Genomic DNA, 20,598 nt, shown 5'->3' with positions numbered 1-20,598 from the left:
TTTTCTTTCATAGAAGTGGAAATTACTGTAATGTGAAACATTTACCAAGTTAGGAATGCTATTTCCTCACAAACATTTTTTGAATTAAAGTTGGGAAGAGAGAATGCTTTCTGAAATACACTGAATAAGAACACTAGTTAATAAAATTTGATCATTTGAGCTGTACTTGAAATTGCTGTCACTAAGGTGTTCAGTTTCCTTTATTAGACAATAGGCCTTGGGAAAATTGTTGCCTTACATAAACTTCATTAAAATCAATTTCAGGGTTATTGTGAGGATTAAATAAGACTTAAATGTAAGTAAATATAAATCTTGTCAGTGACCATTACATACCCAAACATGATGGTGTTACTGGTAGAGTGCAGTAATACTTAATTGTACATAAGTTTTGCTTTTCTGAAATTTTGCTCTAGAGTGAGATGAAAATATGCTGTATGCTTACAGAAAATAAATTAATCCAGAGAAATTTGTCATACAGATATCTATAAAGGAAAGAGACTTCTCAGCAATGTTGCCTTTCTTTCCTGTTTTTTTCCCTTTCACTGTAATTTCTGTTCTTCTGTTTGATTCCTATTGAAGCCAGTATTCTGTATCTTCTCTTCTTTCGTCTTTAATAGTTAAATAAGTGAAAGATAAAGTTTGAAGAAGATTGAAATTCTTCTTTGGGACTATTTACAGGCAGTGTTTAAAAATCAAAACATGCAAGACATTGCTATTTACATAATAATGTTTCTCCCTGTGTTTATAGTGTTGGAACAATAATTTCTTACTAGCTACTTTAAAGATTGAAGATAGATTTTGTATTTGTGCCGGCCTAAATCCTGTCAGAACACGATTGAGTGTAAATAATTTTTTTCCCTTCAACATGTTTATTCAGTTGAATTTATCAAATGTTTTATGGGCTTAGAATTTACAGGAGAATGAAGAGATGTGATGATGTGTGCAGCAATAGCTTATCAGTATTTTATATTTACATTGACATAGACCATTCTGAAATTGGAGCATATGTTTTAGAATGCCCTTCTAAATCTGATATATTGCTATTCATTTTTTTCCGAAGTTTTTTCTTTTTTAAAGATTTATTTATTTATGCATAGAAGAACTGGGGTATAGGCCAGATGTGGGGAGTCGGAGTGGGGGTGGGTTGTGAGAGGATTAACCAGAGAGTGGAGAGCAGAACAGTGCAGAACAGGAGCAGATCAGGATCTACTGAAATACACTGCTAAGGGGAAAAGCAGGCAAGACAGGAGAGGTCTGCTGTGCCATATGTGGGTTAGCTCCCTGGGCGGGGAACAAACTCAGCCCATAGCTGTGATAGCACTGAGATGAGTGAGGCCCTATTGCTGTTCATTTTTGAAGTAAATAAGAAAAAATCTCTCAGGATCCGCTTGGCATAACAGCCATTGAAGAAGCACAGTGCCATATGTCAGTGAAATCATTGAAATGTAATAATTAAGGATTGCTCCAAATTAACATCACATACCAAATGACAGATCCAAGCTCAAGGAACACCAAATAGGATAAGTGCCAAACAAAAGAAAAACTACATCTAGATATATCATTGCCAAACTATAGAAGAATCAGATGAAGTTTAAAAAAAAAATCTTGAAAGAAGCCAAAGGAAAAATACACCTGTCTTATAAAAAAACAATAGTAAGAATTACAGACAACTTCTCAGAAAACACATAAGCAAGAGAATAGAGTAGAATATTTCAAGTGCTAAGAGAAAAATCCTAACTACCCTAGAATTTTATGTTCTTCGCAGGTGAAGGAGAAATACTTTCTCAGACAAGTACTCAGGGAGTCTGTTGCCAGTACATTTGCCTTGTAAGACATGTTTAAAAGAAATTCTTTAGAGAATAGGAAAATAATAGAGTTTGGAAACTTGGATGTACATATAATAAGGAAGACTATTTCCAAAGGAATAAATGAAGGAAAATAAAAACTTGAGTTTTTCTTAATAGATCTAACAGATAACTGTTCAAAACAATACTATCCGCAGTGCATTTGAATATGTATGTTTATGTAGATATATGTATGCTTATGCATAAGTGAGATGAACTTGACAGCAGTGATATAAAGGGTGGGAGTGGGAAGAAATCACCATTATTATATTAAAAGGTCTTCACAGTATTCATGAAATGGTCTAATGTTACTTGAAAGTGGAGTTAGATTACTGTAAGTGTATATTACAAACTGTAGGGCAAGTGCAAGAAAATTTGAAAAAGAAGTGTACCTGATATACTAAGGAAGGGGAAAAAATAGAATCATGAAATGCTTATTTTTAAAACCACAAAATGCTTTTTAAGTGGAAATAATGAAAAAAATAGGAACAAAGAACAGAGACAGATATAAAACAGTAATTAGTAATAAAAGAGTGAACCTCAAGGTCTAAATGTACAAATTAAAAGAAATTGTTAGAGTGGATCAAAAAACAAGATTCAGCTACGTTGTCTACAGGAAATCTTTAACTATAAAGACTGATATAGATTAAAAGCAAGTGCATGGAGAAAGATGAAAGATGCATAACACTAGGAGTGTAGCTCTATTTTCAGACTAAACAGACAGAGCAGATTTCAGACCCAGGAAAGTTATCAGGGATAAAGAAGGGTATTACATAATGATAAAGGGGTCAATTCTCCAAGAAGATGTAACAATCCTTAATATGTATGCCCCTGAAAACAGAACCTTTGAGGTGGAAGCTGATACAACTACAAGGAGACTTCAGTATCTCTAGCCAGCCAATAGTAAGGGTATGGTTGAATACAGCATTGGCATCAGTCAAGTGATATAGTGGATGTCTGTAGATTACTTCATCCAACAATAGAAAAACGCATTCTTCTCAAACTCACGTGAGACATTTACCAAATCGGCCACTTTCTGGACCATAAGACCAATTCCTTAAAAGACACAATATGCTAAAACTCCCACAGGAAGAAATAGATCATCCAGATTGGTCTATGTCTATTAAATGGAATCAGTGATTAATAACCTTCCAGAAAAGAAAGCACCAGGCTCAGGTGGATTCACTGGTGAATTCTACCAAACATTCAAGAGGAAATTATACCAATTTCTATAATGTCTCATGATAAACCTCATAAGACCCTGAATCTAAACTACACAGCTCCTGAATTCCTGACCCACAAAATCTGTGGTGTATCCAGTGATTTGGATAATTATCTGTAATAAATAATGACTACCCCCGCCCCCAAATAGCCCCAAATATGAAGTTGATAGCATATATCACACACCTAAATGTGTTAGGTAGATGAACTGGGCAACAGTTGGGCATGAATTTTTTTTTAGAAAGATTTATTTATGCATACAATAGCTGGGGTACAGGCCAGAGGTGTGGGGGGTGAGAGGATTCACCAGAGACAGAGTAGGGAACCAAACAGGCAGATGTACTGAAATACACTGCTGAGGGGAGCAGCAGGCGAGTCAGGAGAGGTCTGCTGCGCCATGTGGATCACCTCCCTGGCCGGGGATCGAACTTGTGCTGCAGTGGCTGCGGATAGCTTCATAGGTTGTGTTTTAACCCCTTGTGCCACCAGGGAGGCCCCAGGGCATGAATTAATAAATACACATAAAACTAAACAAAAAAATTACCAAGATACTTACTAACTCAAGGAAAAGTAAAAAGTTGAGCCATGAAAGTAAAAGTAATCACAGAACTCTTCAGAATGGCTGTGACTAAAATTACATAGTAATGTTCATGTGTACAGTGAATATTGATCCATCCAAAAGTATGTTTTAATTATGTAGGAATGATGAGATATAAGAAGTGTTTATGTATTGTGGCGGACAAGGATGGTGTAGATGATGGGAAAAGAACTAGATTATGTGAGAGGTAAATAGATGAAATATTTGAAACTTTGGTTTTTGGTGATAGGCCTCTACAAATGATAAAAGAAATGGGAACTTGTTCCCATTACAGTGTTGTAAGCCAGTGTTACCTCAGTAAAATAAAATTAAGATATAATTCACATTAACATAAAGGACACTTTTTTAAAGTGGAAACCATATCTCACAAAATTGTGCTATGATCACCACAATCCAATTCCAGAACATTTTCGTCACTCCAAAAAGGAACCCATTGGGACTCCCCTGGTGGCGCAGCGGTTGAGCGCTGGGCTGCGAAGCTGCCCGCAGCCTCTGCAGCGCCAGTTCAATTCCCGGCCGCCGGGCGAGGGTCCCACATGGTGCTCAGACCTCTCCTGTCGAGCCCGCTGCTCCCCTCAGCAGTGTATTTCGGCGGTCTGCCTGTTCTGTTCCCTGCTCTGGCTCTGGTGAATTCTCTCACCTGCCCACGCTTCTGACTGTACCCAGTGCTTGTATAAATAAATAAATCTTTAAAAAACAAAAACAAACAAAAACGAACCCATTAACAGTTATTCTCCATCCTCCCTTCTCCAATCACTCAAAACCACTAATCTGTACTGATTGTGTCTCTGTATTTGCCTGAACATTTTATACAAATGGAATCATATTGTGGCCTCTGGTAGCCAATTTCTAAGACTTTTTAAGTGATGGTTTTAAACCTTTCAAAGCAGGTTCCTGTTTAAAAATAAATGCATAACATTTCTGTGAGGTGGATAGGAACTTTGTGATGTAACTGGATGCAGATTTGTTGTCTTCATTACCTCAGCTTAACCATAGGGTAAGGCAAAGAGGTTTGGAGGCAGTAGTAGAAGTTTGGAAAAGTGTCAAAGGAAAAACAGGACATGATGATATGAAAAAGAATTCAGTCCTGTGGGATTTCTAAAACCATGAACATTAAGTTATTAAGTGCAACTATAATTAAATAATCCAGTTATACTTAAGAGTTTAAATTTACAGATGGGTTGTTGAAACTTCAAGTTATAAACTGACTGTCATTTCCGTGAGGTTGAATGTCAGGATTGTGCTCTTGGTTACTCCAAACTCTCCAAATGGAAGCTTATTGTTACAGCATGTGGGAGGGGTATGATAAATTTGTTTTAATAAAAACTAAAGCAAATAATAGGTGTCTTTTGCTTTTGCAGTGATTAATTTGAGTAGAGAACTTTTATATAATGAAAATGTAATGCATTAATTCATGAACATTCTAAGTATATTTAAAATTAATGATCAGTATTAATAAAGGGAAACATTTTTCTATAAATTTTGTGTTATGTTTTCTGTTTTTAAAATAACAGTGTGCTTTTGAGATGAGGACTGGTACCATATTCACAATTGAAGATCAATTGGATAACAAATCACTGTAGTCTATCTTGTTGCCTACCATGTATCCTGCCACGTCTGGTACAAAGGAAGTTCTGTCTCAATTACTCTTTGGCTCTTCTTGTGTGTATGTGCAAGAACGGGGGTGTAGGCCAGAGGTGTGGGTGTGGGGGTAGGTGGGTGAGAGGATTCATCAGAGACAGAGTGGGGAGCAGAACAGGTGGATTAACTGAAACACTGCTAAGGAGAGTGGCTGGTGAGACAGGAGAGGTCTGCTGTGCCATGTATGGGTCAGCTCCTTGCCTGGGGATCGAACTCAGGCCAGCAGTGATAGTGCTGAGACTTTACCTCTAAGCCACGGGGGGGTGGGGGGCCCTCCTGTTTGGTTCCTGTTTGACCTTCAGCACTGTTGAACTGTGTTGCTTATCTATGAGGACTTACTTTGTTTGGAAGTCTAAATGATCTGCCCTGTGCTGCTTTTCTTGGGTTCCATACTTGGTTCTTTTTGTATGTCTCAGTGATTTAGTGCTCAGTAGTAACAGTCCCTGATCTATCATATAATACCATTCCTAAGGGAAGTAGGTTCAAAAAGAGGAAAGGTTGAAAATGAAGAGAAAATGAGATACCTTAGATTAGTAAAACTAATTGCTTCATTAAGCACTGTAATCAAGTCTGTCTTAGAGGTGCCAGCCTTATGTTGAGTGACTTAACGACGATTTTAATCCCTTTTTCATTTTATTCTTTCCTACATCAATTTTCCTGCTGGGTGAGGTGAAGAAAGTGGGAATGGGGCAATAAAAAGAGTCAAGTCTGGGTCTCCCTGGTGGCGCAAGGGGTTAAGCACAGCACTATGAAGCAATCCGCAGCCTCTGCAGCACGAGTTCCATCCCCAGCCAGGGAGCTACCCACATGGCACAGCAGACCTCTCCTGACTCGCCCGCTGCTCCCTTCAGCAGTGTATTTAATTCAATCTGCCTGATCTATTCCACACTCTCTCTCTGGTGAATCCTCACATCTTCCCACACCTCTGGCTTGTACCCCAGCTCTCATATGCATAAATAAATAAATCTTAAAAAAAAAGTCTAGTCTGTGTTGAGGTGAGGAGGAGGAAAGCCTTGAGCAATCCATGAGAATATTAGTATCCACTAAGACAGTCTGGATGGGAGACTTCAAACTATACTACAAAGCCATAATCATCAAAACTGCATGGTATTGGAACAAGAACAGACATACAGACCAATGGAATCGAATAGAAAATCCAGAAATAAACCCACAGATTTATGGTCAACTAATCTTTGACAAAGGAGCAAAGACTATGCATTGGAGCAAAGAAAGTTTGTTCAATAAATGGTGCTGGGAAAACTGGGTCGCTACATGCAAAAGAATGAAGCTTGACCACTACCTCACACCATACACAAAAATCAACTCAAAATGGATTAAAGAACTAGACATAAGACCTGAAACCATAAAATACATAGAAGGAAATATAGGCGAAACTCTACGGGATTTGCACATCAAAGACATCTTTACAGACACATCACCCAAAGCAGTGATAGTGAAGACAAAGATAAACAGCTGGGACTATATCAAATTAAAGAGCTTCTGCACAGCAAAAGAGACAATAACAAAAACAAAGAGAAACCCCACCAACTGGGAGAACATTTTTGCACCCAACACTAATGATAAAGGACTGATCACAAAAATCTGCAAAGAGCTGATGAGACTCAGCAACAACAAAGAAAATAATCCAGTCAAAAAATGGGCAGAAGAGCTAAAAAGAAACTTCTCTGAAGAGGAAATGCAAATGGCCAACAGGCATATGAAAAAATGTTCAACATCACTTGTCATCAGGGAAATGCAAATCAAAACTACCATGAGATACCATCTCACACCAGTGAGAATGGCACATATTAAAAAAACTAGCAACAACAAATGTTGGCGAGGATGTGGAGAAAAAGGAACTCTTGTGCACTGTTGGTGGGAGTGCAAACTGGTCCAACCACTATGGAGAGCTGTGTGGAGATTTCTGGACCTACTAAACATAGAGCTTCCATATGATCCAGCAATTCCACTCCTAGGTATTTACCCAAAGGACACAGAAACATCAATTCCAAAGAGCACCTGCACTCCTATGTTTATAGCAGCACTGTTTACAATAGCTAAGCTTTGGAAACAGCCCAAATGCCCAAAAATAGATGACTGGATCAAGAAGATGTGGTACATATATACCATGGAATATTACTCAGCATTCAAAAAAGATAAACACATGCAATTTGCAGCAACATGGATGGCACTGGAAGGGATCATGCTCAGCGAAATAAGCCAAAAAGAAAAAGAAAAATACCGGATGGTCTCACTCATAGCAGGAATCTAGAAAACTTAAATAAGGGACCAGGAAAATGAATATAAGAAAGTGAAAATCAAAATCAACAAAAAACTATGAACCAGAGACACTTTTTGGGGGGTGGGGGGCGGGAGGGGAAGGATTGGGGTCAGAATGGGGCGTTTGCAATTGTATGGGGGAATATAAAAATAAAATTTAATATTTAAAAAAAAAAAAAAAAAAAAAAGACAGTCTGGATGGGATTGTTATTTGTATGTAGGTAATGGTGTTTTAATTTGTATATATATGACTTGCTATATATAACCAAAGTTAATTGAGAATGATTATTCAGAAAATAATTTATAGTCCTTGCATCATTTACCTATTATACAAAATTTAAGATTTTCTCAAGCTTATAAAAGTACTTCTTTTTTATTATTTTATATATTTTTTACATCATTCTTCATTTTTATACAATATATGCTTATCATCTCAAGTATAGTCCCCCCGGAATTCCTACTACCAATTCATCCATGTACCATCACCATAGTCACTTGAAGCACTTCATATTTTTTAACTTTTTTTTTAAAGATTTATTTGTTTATTTACACAAGCACTGGGTACAGTCAGAAGCGCAGAAGGGTGAGAGAATTCACCAGAGCCAGAGTGGGGAACAGAACAGGCAGACTGACGAAACACACTGCTGAGGGGAGCAGCGGCTGCGCCATGTGGGACCCTAGCCTGGTGGCTGGGGATGGAACTGCCACTGCAGAGGCTGTGGGCCAGCACTCAACCGCTGTACCACCAGGGGAGGCCCCATATTTTTTAACTTTCAGGTATGTCAGTACTTCAAGATGCTCTTTTTATACTTTTAAAAAGGTACAATCCCTTTAAAAGCCTATTTTCCTATTTTGTTAACTCTTAAATCTTCAAGAATGTTAGTTTTATATAGGTATTCAAATATGATTAATGTTCGCATGTTTTATTACTGATGTGATAATGCTTTGCATATTATTTATGTATAGTTTTAGCAGAATTCATTGTGTACATATCTGCTTAGGGGGTTGGCATGATTTATATTGAGTATATGGGGATTTATATATATATAATTGATTGAAAATATATATATATAATTGATTGAATCTTAGAGCTGGGACAGATCTTAATGATTTCCCAGTCTCAGTTGCCCTCCTAAAACAGAAATTCATCTTCAACCCAGTCTTGACATTTGGCCCTTACTTAATATTGCTGCTTTTTTGTAGCCATTGGTATAGAATGTCTACTCTTTATAGCCATTCCATTCTTTTTTTTTGAATAGTTCTATTTGAAAATGGTACTTGAGTATCTCTCATTGTTAACCATTTATCACAGTTTTGTTTCTTGAGAATTAATTCTTCTATAAAAATACTCCTTAATGGTTTGATGACAGCTATCCTGGGGCTCACTGTATCTTACTTAAGCTAAGCAGACCTAGTTCTTGTATTCTAAGTCATGTTACTGCATTTCCCTTTTCTTATCATCCAGTGAGCACATTTTTATCCCTTGGCTTTCTGGTGTTTTTGAGGATAAGCTTAATAAAAAATGCATTTTATATCCCAACTCAGAAAAAAATATATATATATACACACACACATATACACATAGTTTTAATATACTTATGTAATTGAAATACAATTTTCATAAGGCAGCACATCTTTGTACATTGATATTTTATGCTCTTTTTCACTTAAAAATATCTAGCGGTACCTATTAAATTGATTTTATTGCTCTCTGATGGATTTCATTGTGTAGTTTGGAAAGCAACTGTTTTACAGAACTGAAATAGACAGTTTCTAAAAGCTGATTGTTAGGATAATCATTTTTAAAACAGTTTTTTTTTTTAAAGATTTATTTATGCATACAAGAACTGGGGTATAGGCCAGAGTTGCGGTGGGTGAAAGTATTCACCAGCGACATAGTGGGGAGCAGAATGGGTGGATCTACTGAAATACACTGCTGAGGGGAGTAACGGGCAAGACAGGAGAGGTAGGTTGCACCATATGTGGGTCACCTCCCTGGCCAGGGATCAAACTCATGCTGCAGTGGCTGGCAATAGCTTAATAGTGCTGACTTCAACCCCTGCGCCACCAGGAGGCCCTAAAACAGGTTTTATATTTATCATCTCAAAGGGAATATTCTAGTGATGGTATTTAAGTAAAACTAGACAGGATTATCAAGTTCTTGGTAATGAAATACTATAAAACTAAAATATGCAACTTTTATTTTTATCCTTAGGTGGCGACAGACAAGGTTGCAGAAAAGCTGAGTTCTACTCTCTCATGGGTGAAGAACACGGTATCACATACAGTCAGTCAGATGGCCAGTCAGGTGGCAAGTCCATCTGCTTCATTACATACTACATCCTCATCTACCACACTATCAACACCAGCCCTTTCACCGTCTTCCCCAGGACAGTTGAGCCCTGACGACTTGGAACTACTGGCTAAGCTGGAGGAACAAAATAGGTGAGTGAGGCTGCTTGACTTTTTTCTTACAGTTATTACACAAACTCAACCATTCATAAATGTGCATATGCCATAATCAAAAAATTAAAATACAGTTGACCCTTGAACATGAGAGGAGCAGCGGGCGAGACAGGAGAGGTCTGCTGTGCCATATGTGGGTTAACTCCCTGGCCGGGGATAGAACATAGGAGACAGCTGTGATAGTGCTGAGACTTAACCCCTATGCTACTAGGGAGGCCCCCGAAAATAATTCTTAAATGAGCACCCAAGATATATATCATTACTGGCATTTTCCCTTTCTTTCAAAATTAAATTTTTACTTTTATGCTTATTGGAATTTTTTTTTAAAGATTTATTTATATATGCATACAAGAACTGGGATGTAAGCCAGAGGTGCGGGAGGTGAGAGGACTCATCAGAGACAGAGTGGGAAGCAGAACAGATAATGTACTGAAATACACTGCTGAGGGGAGCAGTGGGCAAGACAGGAGAGGTCTGCTGCACCATGTGGTTTCTCCCTGGTTGGCAGTGGATGGAACTTGTGCTGGGAATTGAACTCGTGCTGCAGTGGCTGGCGGTAGCTTGACAGCACTGTCTTTAACCCCTGTGCCACCAGAGAGGCCCTGCTTATTGGAATTTTCACTTAAATTTTTTTTCATTCACATAATATTTTTATATTTTTCCCACTACCACCCCTTATACCTCTTATACCCTTTTTCCCACCTCCTTCTACCTTAACCTCAGAAACCTTACTTTATTTGTGTTGGAAAGTTTTTTTTGTTTTTTTTTTAAGATTTATTTCAGGGCCTCCCCTGGTGGCGCAGCGATTGAGCGCTGGGCTGCAAAGCTGCCCGCAGCCTTTGCAGTGCTGGTTCGCTCCCTGGCCGCCGGCGAGGGTCCCACATGGCATGACAGACCTCTCCTGCCACGCCCGCTGCTCCCCTCAGCAGTGTATTTCATCAGTCTGTCTGTTCTGTTCCCTGCTCTGCCTCTGGTGAATTCTCTAACCTTCCACGCTTCTGACTGTACCCAGTGCTTATATAAATAAATAAATAAATCTTAAAAAAAAAAAAAAGACTCTTCTCAAAAAAAAAAAGATTTATTTCATTTATGCAAGAGCAGGGGTACAGTCCAGATGCGCGGGAGGGTGAGAGGATCCACCAGAGACAGAATGGGGAACAGAACTGGCAGACCGACGAAATACACTGCTGAGGGGAGCAGCGGCTGAGACAGGAGAGGTCTGCTCACCATGTGGGTTGCTCTGAGGCCGGCGGGGATCGAACCGGCACTGCAGAGGCTGTGGACAGCTTCACAGCTCTGTGCTCAACTGCCTGCACCAGGGAGGCCCCATTTTTTTTAAAGATTTATTTATTTATTTATTTATACAAGCACTGGGTACAATCAGAAGCGTGGGAGGGTGAGCGAATTCGCCAGAGTCAGAGCAGGGAATAGAGCAGGCAGACTGACGAAATACACTGCTGAGGGGAGCAGTGGGCGTGGCAGGAAAGTTCTGCGTGCCATGTGGGACCCTCGCTGGTGGCCGGGGATCGAACTGGCGCTGTAGAGGCTGTAGAGCGCAGCCCAGTGCTCAACTGCTGTGCCACCAGGACAGGCCCCCCCCCCCTTTGTTTGTTTTTTTAAGCATTTGGCTTTGCTGACTCATCTACGGTGCAAATGTCCAATATTTGTTTTTGTCACTTGACTTGCTTTACTACACATAATTCCCTCCTGTTCCTTCCATTTTGTTCTAAATGATATTTCATCTCTCCTTCAGGCTAAATAGTGTTCCATATTTTGGAAATGCCACATCTTGGACCCAGTCCTCTCTCCCTGGTCACTTAGGTTGTTTCTGTGTACTAGCTATTGTAAATAATGCTGCAGTGAACATCATAGAGCATGTACTTTTTTGAGTTGACCATTTCAAGTTCTTGGAGATGCCCAAGAGTGGGACTGCTGGTTCATATGGTATTTCTGTTTTTAGCCTTTTAGACAAATCCAGATCATTTTCCATAATAACTGCACCAGCTTACATTCCCACTAACAATGTAACAGAGTTTGTTTCTCCTCATCTCTATTAAATGGGGTGGACTATTTACACATCACACAAAGGACCAGCATATTCATTATTCCCATTCCCCAGACAGCCATCATCTGCTTTTAGTTACTGTAGATTAGTTTTCATTTTCTAGAATCTGATAAACGAAATCATATGGTATGTACCCTTTTAGTTTATTATTTACTCAGCATAATTATTTTGAGATTCTTACATGTAGAATCTCTCATGAATTCACATATGAATGATCCATTGCTTTTTATTGCTTGATGTAGTATGCCATCGTATGAATGTATCATAGTTTACCTACTTAACCTGTTATGACCTACTATAAACATTTGTGTACTGTGGCCAACTCCAGTATAAATCTTGCTGATGGCAAATGGAAAATTAGTGTCTGTCTATCTGTCTGTCTCTCCCTCTCCCCTGCTCTTCCCTTTTCCCCTTCTTCCTTCCTTCATATTTACTTATGTAATTTCCATTTCTGGAGCTCTTTATTTATTTATACAAGCACTGGGTACAGTCAGAAGCGCAGGACGGTGAGAGGATTCACCAGAGACAGAGCGGGGAACAGAACAGACAGACTGATAAAATACATGGCTGAGGGGAGCATCAGGCAGCAGGAGAGGTCTGCACGCCATGTGGGACCCCTGCTGGCGGCCGGGGATCGAACCAACGCTGCAGAGGCTGTCAGCAGCTTCACAGCCCAGCGCTCAACCACTACGCCGCCAGGGGACGCCCTAAATTTTTTTTTTTTAAAGATTTATTTATTCAAGCACTGGGTACAGTCAGAAGCTCGGGAGGGTGAGAGAATTCACCAGAGCCAGAGCGGGAACGAGAACAGGCAGAGTGACGAAATACACTGCTGAGGGGAGCAGTGGGCGTGGCAGGAGAGGTCTGTGCACGTGTGGGATCCTTGCCGGTGGCCGGGGATCGAACCGGCGCTGCAGAGGCTGCGCGCAACTTCGCAGCCCAGCGCTCAACTGCTGCGCCACCAGCAAGGCCCTGTTACTATATTTTTAATTTACTCACATATTGTAAAACCCACTGTAAAATGTACAATTTAGTGGATTTTTATACATTCATAAAGTTATGCAGTTTGACTACCACTATCAAATTTCAGAACATTTTCATAACAAAAAGAAATTCTGTACTTATCTGCCTTCCCTTTTCACCCTTCTTCTGGTCTTTGGTAACCACTAGTTTACTTTCTGTCTATGAGTCTGCCTATTCTGGACATTTATTATGATTTCAAAATTTAAATCGTGCAACAAGTGATCGTTCATGACTAGCTAATTTAGCAGAGTACTTTCCAGCTTATGAGGAAAACAGACTATTGTGGTTATTGATATGGTTACATTTAAATGTGTCATCTTGCTTTCTAATGTTCTGTTTGGCCCCCTTATATTTTTCTACTTTATTGTCATTAAATGCAATATTTAATGTGTTTCCTGTGTTTCTGTTTTATCTTTTTTTGTTGATTTACTAGCTTTAATTCTTTGTCTTGTTATATTGGTAACTTCCTTAGGGCAGTAACAGACATCTTTAACTTACCACAGTTTACCTTTAAGGAGCTCATGTCCTTTCCCTTGTAGTATAAGAATCTTAGAGGGCTTCTCTTGTGGCCTAGGGGTAACGTCTGAATGTAATCACCTCTACAGCCTGAGTTCTATCCCCAGCCAGGGAGCTAACCCACATGGCGCAGCAGATCTCTCCTGTATCTCTCCTGCTGCTCCCCTTAGTGTATTTCAGTGTATCTGCCTGTTTTGCTCCCCACTCTGTCTTTAGTGAATCTTCTCACCCTGTCACCTCTGGTCTACACTGTAGTTCTGTGCATTAAAAAAAAAATCTTAGGGGCCTCCCCTGGTGGTGCAGGCGGTTGAGTGCCGTGCTGTGAAGCTGTCCACAGCCTTTGCAGCGCCGGTTCGATCCAGGCCGGCTGGCGAGGGTCCCGCATGGTGCTGCAGACCTCTCCTGTCACGCCTGCTGCCCCCCCTCAGCAGTGTATTTCATCAGTCTGCCTGTTCTGTTCCCCGCTCTGTCTCTGGTGAATCCTCTCACCCTACCACACATCTGGCCTGTACCCCGGTTCTTGTGTAAATGAATAAATAAATCTTTAAAAAAATATCTTAGAATATTAGTACCTTTCCATTTCTTCAGTCCTTTGTGCTAGTTTTCGTGTACATTTTCTCATATCAATATATATAAATAAAACATATGATAAACCCTATTCTACATATTATTTTTGCTTTAACTATTATCTTTTTTTTTTTAAGATTTTTGTTTATGCAAGAACCGGATCACAGGCCAGATGTGCGGGAGGGTGAGAAGATTCACCAGAGACAGTGTGGGGGACAGAACAGGCAGACTGACGAAATACACTGCTGAGGGGAGCAGTGGGTGAGCCAGGAGAGGTCTGCTGCGCCATGTGGGTAGCTCCCCGGCCTGCTGGGATTGAACCCACGCTGCAGAGGCTGTGGACAGCCTCACAGTACAGGGCTCAACCGCCTGCACCACCAGGGAGGCTCTAACTGTAATCTTTTAAGACAGGTTGAAATAAGAAAATACCTCATATTTACTTACATAGTTTCCATTTCTGGAGGTCTTTGCTGCTTTTTTAACTCTAGATTTCCATCGACTATCATTTTTCCTACTGCTGGGAGGACTTCCTTTAAATTTTTGTATAGTATAGGACTGCTCTTGTATGTAGGAATCTTCTTTTTAAAAGATGTTTTCTCTGAGTATAGAGTTCTAGTTCAACATATTTTTTCAGTACTTGCATGATATCTTGTGTTGTTTCCATCCCAACTCTGATGTTTCTCATTTGTTTCTTTGTATAGTATGTGTCTTCCACTCCCCCACCCCCACCAGGCTTTTAAGTGTTTCTCCTTAGGTAGTTTGATTCTTGTTGTTTTCTTCAAATTTTTTACATTTGGGTCTCACTGAACTTTTTATTTTATTTATGTGTAGAAGAACTGGGGTGTAGGCCACAAGTGCAGGGGTGAAAGAATTCACCAGAGACAGAGTGGGGAGCAGAACAGGCAGATTTACTGAAATACATTGCTAACGGGAGCAGTGGGTGAGACAGGAGAGTTCTGCTGCACTGTATGTTGGTTAACTCCTTGGCTGGGGATCAAAGATCCAACTCAGGCTGTAGTGGTGATAGTGCTTAGATGTAACCCCTATGCCACCTTGTCTCTTTGTATACCTGGTAATACTTGATTGGATGCCAGGTATTGTGAATTTTACTCTGTTGGCTTTAGCTATTTTCTTGAACTTTGTTCTTGTATGTAGTTAAGTTCTTGCAAAGTACTTTCTCTGGAGTAGCCTAGGACTATTACTCCCTCATGCTGAGGCAAAGACCCTTTGGTGTACTCTACCTTGTGTGCCTTGAAACAAGTTTTCTAGTGTTATGAAGATAGCTATTCTTACCTACCCTTTGTGAATGGTGGTTGCTATTAAATCTAATCTTTTCTAGTGATTCTTTCTCTGGCCTCCGTGGTTTCCTTATACACATGTGTGCCAGTCAATTCCCAGCTGAATATTGGAGGGCTGTCCTCTGACAGTCTTTGAAGATTGTATTAGTGTCCTTTGCCCTGAAATCCACCCACCTTAATCTCCTCACTTGTAGCTCTGTTTCCTCAATTCAGAGAGTGCACAAGGCTCTGTCTGAATTTTCTGTACCTGAACCAAGACCTGGAAACTTTTTGAGATGGCAATCATAGCACTTACCTGATTTATCCCCTGCGTTTCAGCAGTAATCTTGGTGGGTGCTTATTGCCCAAGGTCTTGAAAAACCATTGTTTTTGTATAGTGGATACATTTCGTCCACTACTTTTTGTTGTTGTTGGTTTTTTTTTTTTTTCCAGGGTTTAGAGGGTAAATCTGATCTGTTACTCTGTTATCACCATAATGAAATTATTATACTTAAAAAATATTATGTTTTCCTGTGGCATGAGGAAGAAGTCTGAATAAAATGAGAAAAAAATAGTTTACATTATTTGACAATTAGAGTTAGGTGTTAATACCATATATAAATGTTTTGAATGCTTCCTCTGCTCAACTTAAAAAAAAAATTGCTGTGGTAATTGTTGAAATATTTGTTTTAAGAAAACATGCCCCCAGACTTGGTTCCTTCCTGTTGACATGGAGACAGAAAAATAGAGGCGTGAACAAAATTCCCTGGAAACAGAACTTAGAAGCTAGGGATTCTGAACCTGACCCTAATGAGCCACATAGAGGAGGAGCTACTATTAACCGCCTCCTAATTACCACTTCCTAGAAAGTGCTTTTAAAGGGTTTCTTTGGCAGTCAGTGTTTGATGGGTAAGGTGAAAAGCTTGTTCTGCCAAGTTTTATACTTTGATAGTTTTATGTAAGTTTAATGTGAATATATATATGTTTAGCTTTCTGCCCCCTTGATTTTACTACATTTGAAAGATTTTTTAAAAAAATATTTATTTATTTATGCATACAAGAACTGGAGCACAGGCCAAAGGTGTGGGGGGTGAGAGGATTCACCAGAGACAGAGTGGTGAGCAGAACAGGTGGATCCACTGAAATACACTGCTGAGGGGAGCAGCGGGCAAGACATGAGAGGTCTGCTGCACCATGTGGGTAGCTCCCTGGCTGGCCGGGAATTGAACTGCAGAGGCTGCAGACAGCTTCATAGTGCTGTGCTTAATAACCCCTTGTGCCACCAGGGAGGCCCTACATTTGAAAGATTTTGTGTAATGGTGTTATGGTTGATGTTTGAGGGGATAGTGCTATAACATAATATGTAGATTGGCAGAGATTCTTGGATAAAATGAATTTGGAAGTGGGTCATAAAATAGTCAAAGTGGAGTGTTGGGTTGCTTGAAGTCACTTATGAGCAGACAGGTCCTCAGAGAAGAGACTATTAGAGAGACTGTTACATGGAACTTAAAGAGGCCTGGGGTGGAAAATTTTGTGGGATTTGAAGGTAGGGTGGAACTGGCAAAGTAAAGTAGTTAGAAACCATGCAAAAGAATATAAAGGATCTGTAAGTTTTGAATTGGTTTTTACTTGGAACAATAGCTTTCAGAAGAGATAACTTCTGGTGCTGAGTTTATAAGTGACCAAAGTTGAGTTTATCTTATCAGTTGTCACCAATAATTACTACCCAACTACAGTATAGCAAGCGCTTTGTTAAAAATTGTTGTGAGCTATGGGTATAGATGAATTTCTTTCCAAATTATTCACAATTTTCTCCAGAGGACCACATGTATTTGGTATGTGTTAGTAAAGAATAATTGCTACAGTTTAAAGATACCTGTTCAGAAAAGAGATTTTGACAAGGATTTGAAGAAATAAAAGGAACAGAAGGTTGTCGTTACCTTTTTATTTTTGTGTGAAATTAATAAAAAATGTGTACTTTATTCAAATTATTTAAACCCAAAATCTTTGAAAAGGATTTATCCCCAGAGAATGGGTGAATGTAGTGACATCTTATTTTGCCTTAGGAAGACAAATCTTGGTGTAAAGACACATCTTTTCTGAATCTAATAAATAAAGAGACAAACACTAAGATATAGCTTTCCCCTCCCCCGTTCTGCCCTGTTACCCCATTAATCTATTAAATCTAAAAAAAGTAGTTTTAATTTTCTCTGGCTACTTCTGTAGTTTGTAATGTAGATGGAGTTATGTATCTAAATAAAAATCATGAAACACATCTGTAACAGGGGGACACTTGTTTCAGATTTTTCCTTTTCCCCAAATGTAGATGTGTCTGTGGTTAATGTTACTTCATTCTTGCTGGTTCAGAAAGTATAAAAATTATAGCATTTTAGAAAGCTAAAATTTAAGAAGCATAAAATATCAAGTATCAAATTCTATAAATAAAATGTTTTCCTTTCCATAGTTTTCCTGCAGTTAGCGCTTTAAAAAAAATAAGTGTGTGTGGCAACCTGGCAAAATGTGAAGAAATCGTTCAGTATGATGTCAAAGATCGTTTGCAGAAGGTTAATAATTGATAGCTGTAAAATTGAAATGGGGCAGCTGTTTTTTTCTGTGTGTTAGATGTGCTTTTCTTTTTCATTAAAAAAATACAAAGACTTTGGCAGAGATGAATTTAAGGAGGTAAGGTTAACTGTATTTTAATTAAAGGAAATGAGGCTAATAGTCCAGTATTTGTGTGGTTTAGAAGTTTGTTGTTTTAACTGTGTTTTCTTTAGTTTAACTCTATCAGATTTTGTGTTTTAGCAGATTTTTGGGGTGGGATATGAGAATAAGGAAATGTGTTTCTTCCAAATTGAAGTAAATGTATTCTATTCTTTAAAATATGGTAAGCAGGAATACTTGAAACTTTATGTATTTTTGTATCTTACCCACATCTAACACTATACTGCCTGGTATGGTTACCACTAATGGCGGCACTCAAGCACCTGAAAAGTGGCTAGTCCGCTGGTGTAAAATATACACCAGATTTTGAAGAGTTGATTTGAAAAAGAAAAAGAGAATTATGTCATAGCTTGAAGACTTTTTTGATTACATATTAAAATGATACATTGACTATATTTGATAAGACACATTTTAAAAATTAATTTCACCTGCTTTTTACTTTAAATGTGGCTACTACTACATTTTTACTTATATAAGATGTTTACATTGTATTTCTTTTGGATAGTGTTGATTTAGATGATCTGATGTTCATCTTACATTTATAATTTTACTACCACAGCATTGCTCCAATTTTCCTGTGGATATTTTCTGTGACATATCCTTGAATGTTAGGGAAATAAAAAGCTGCTGGGCAAAATAGAGCTTGTCAAGTATCTGTGTTGAAACATTTTAATCACAGGGAGACCTTTGATCTTCACTCAGACTCTTTATTCTTTTTCTTTTCACTGTGGATTGTTTCAAATTTTTTTACCAATCTGATGATACATAATGAATAAAAAAGAATATATTATACTACTTTTGTGTTACAGCTAGCTTAGCTTCAGACTGTCTTTTTTTTAATTTTATGAAGATGTTATTTTATTAAAATAAAACTGTGTATAAAAAGGCAAACTACAGAGTAGAAACAACATATATGTAAAACAATTCATTTAGGAATATAAACAACTCCTACTAATCACAAAGAAAATTACAGTAAATCAAGTAGAAATAAGGGCAAAAGACCAACATATTTCCCAAGAGGATATCCAACTGACTAAGATAGAAAATTCAGGAGATTGCAAAGTGAGGTTAAACCATGGTATGATACCACTAACACCCACCAGACTGACTAACATGAAAAAGACAGAAGATAGCAAATAAAAGTGAGGATGTGGGGTATCAGAGCATTCAATAATTCCTGGTGGGAGTGAAAATTGACGCAACCTCTTTGTAAAACTATTTAGCAGTATCTCTTAAAACTGAACATGTGTATATTATACAAGGCCCACAATTTCACTTCAGACTGTCTCTCTCTAAATTGAAAAGTGGAAAAGGTAGGTCTGCTGTGTTTGTCTGCTGGAGTGTCTATAAGGTAATCTCCAAACTATCAGTTTCAGATTGGAATATTTGAGAGGTGTTCTCCAGAATACTCTTGTATTCACCTTCATCTTAAAGAAAAAGAAAAGCCCCTTGCTTTGGGGGCTGGAGAGTCCCTAACGTATATGGACCTTTCTTCTGAGTTGTCTCTGAATCATTTCCTGTGCCAATTTCCTTGTGTTTGCTCTTAGTTTTTCCCTTTGTTTCTATGGCTGAGAGGCATGAAGTTGTGTTTATTGGTGTTGATGTGGAAGGATCTGACTCCTCTCTGAGTCAGGTGTATATTTTGTTGCTGCCAGTTTCTCTGTCTCAGCACATTCTTACCCTGTATCTTTGGTGTAATAGTGCAACTCATGTTTGAACCCCACGTTTGAAAAGCTTCTTCTTCGGCAATAATTGCCAATACACTTAGCTTTCCAGGTATGTTTCTCATGTAGTGTTTTTCTTCTTTAGCTTTCTTAGATCCTTCCTTAGCTCTTTACTAACAGTTTACATATTACCAAGTGTTCTGTTATCCATAGGAAAATACAAAGGATATTAAAAAATTTTACTGTTTCCATAGGAAAATACAATAGGATATTAAAAAAATTTACTATCAATTATTTGCAAATAATTGCCAGATTTCTTTCTGTAGCCCTTATCGCTCTTCTGAGCTTCAGATTTTATAGATGTGTCCCCTAAGTACTTTAAATTCCAAATACGAGTCCTCCCTAGTGGCACAAGGGGTTAAGATGCAGCACTGTGAAGCTGTCTGCAGCCGCTGCAGCACAAGTTCGATCCCTGGCCAGGTTGCTGACCCACACGGCGCAGCAGACTGCTCCTGTCTGGCCTGCTGCTCCCCTCAGCAGTGTATTTCAGTGGATCTTCCTGTTCTACTTCCCACTCTGACTCTGGTGGATCCTCTGACCCCCCAGTCTCTGACCTGTGTCCCAGCTCTTGTATGCATGGATAAATAAATCTTAAAAAAAAAAAAAAAATTCCTAAGACCCAAGAAAGAACCCATTCTTCCTTTTCACATTT

The 20,598-nt window shown here is 38.8% G+C and overlaps 1 protein-coding gene across 2 annotated transcripts in view; it reads left to right on the top strand.

Moving 5' to 3' along the window:
* The window catches only part of EVI5 (ecotropic viral integration site 5), a 169,179-nt gene that overhangs the window by 17,656 nt on the left and 130,925 nt on the right, over positions 1-20,598 (top strand). For both annotated transcript variants that reach the window (XM_037500545.2, XM_054691519.1), the window contains exon 2: positions 9,800-10,029. In XM_037500545.2, coding sequence (XP_037356442.1) covers positions 9,800-10,029 — 230 coding nt within the window. The remainder of the gene's footprint in view (positions 1-9,799; positions 10,030-20,598) is intronic.

Source organism: Talpa occidentalis, unplaced genomic scaffold (genome assembly GCF_014898055.3).
Source record: "Talpa occidentalis isolate TD23 unplaced genomic scaffold, MPIMG_talOcc4v2.1 talOcc4.9, whole genome shotgun sequence".
Classification (NCBI taxonomy): Eukaryota; Metazoa; Chordata; class Mammalia; order Eulipotyphla; family Talpidae; genus Talpa; species Talpa occidentalis.
Note: the sequence above shows the minus strand (reverse complement) of the source record. Positions and strands in the feature narration are given on the sequence as shown.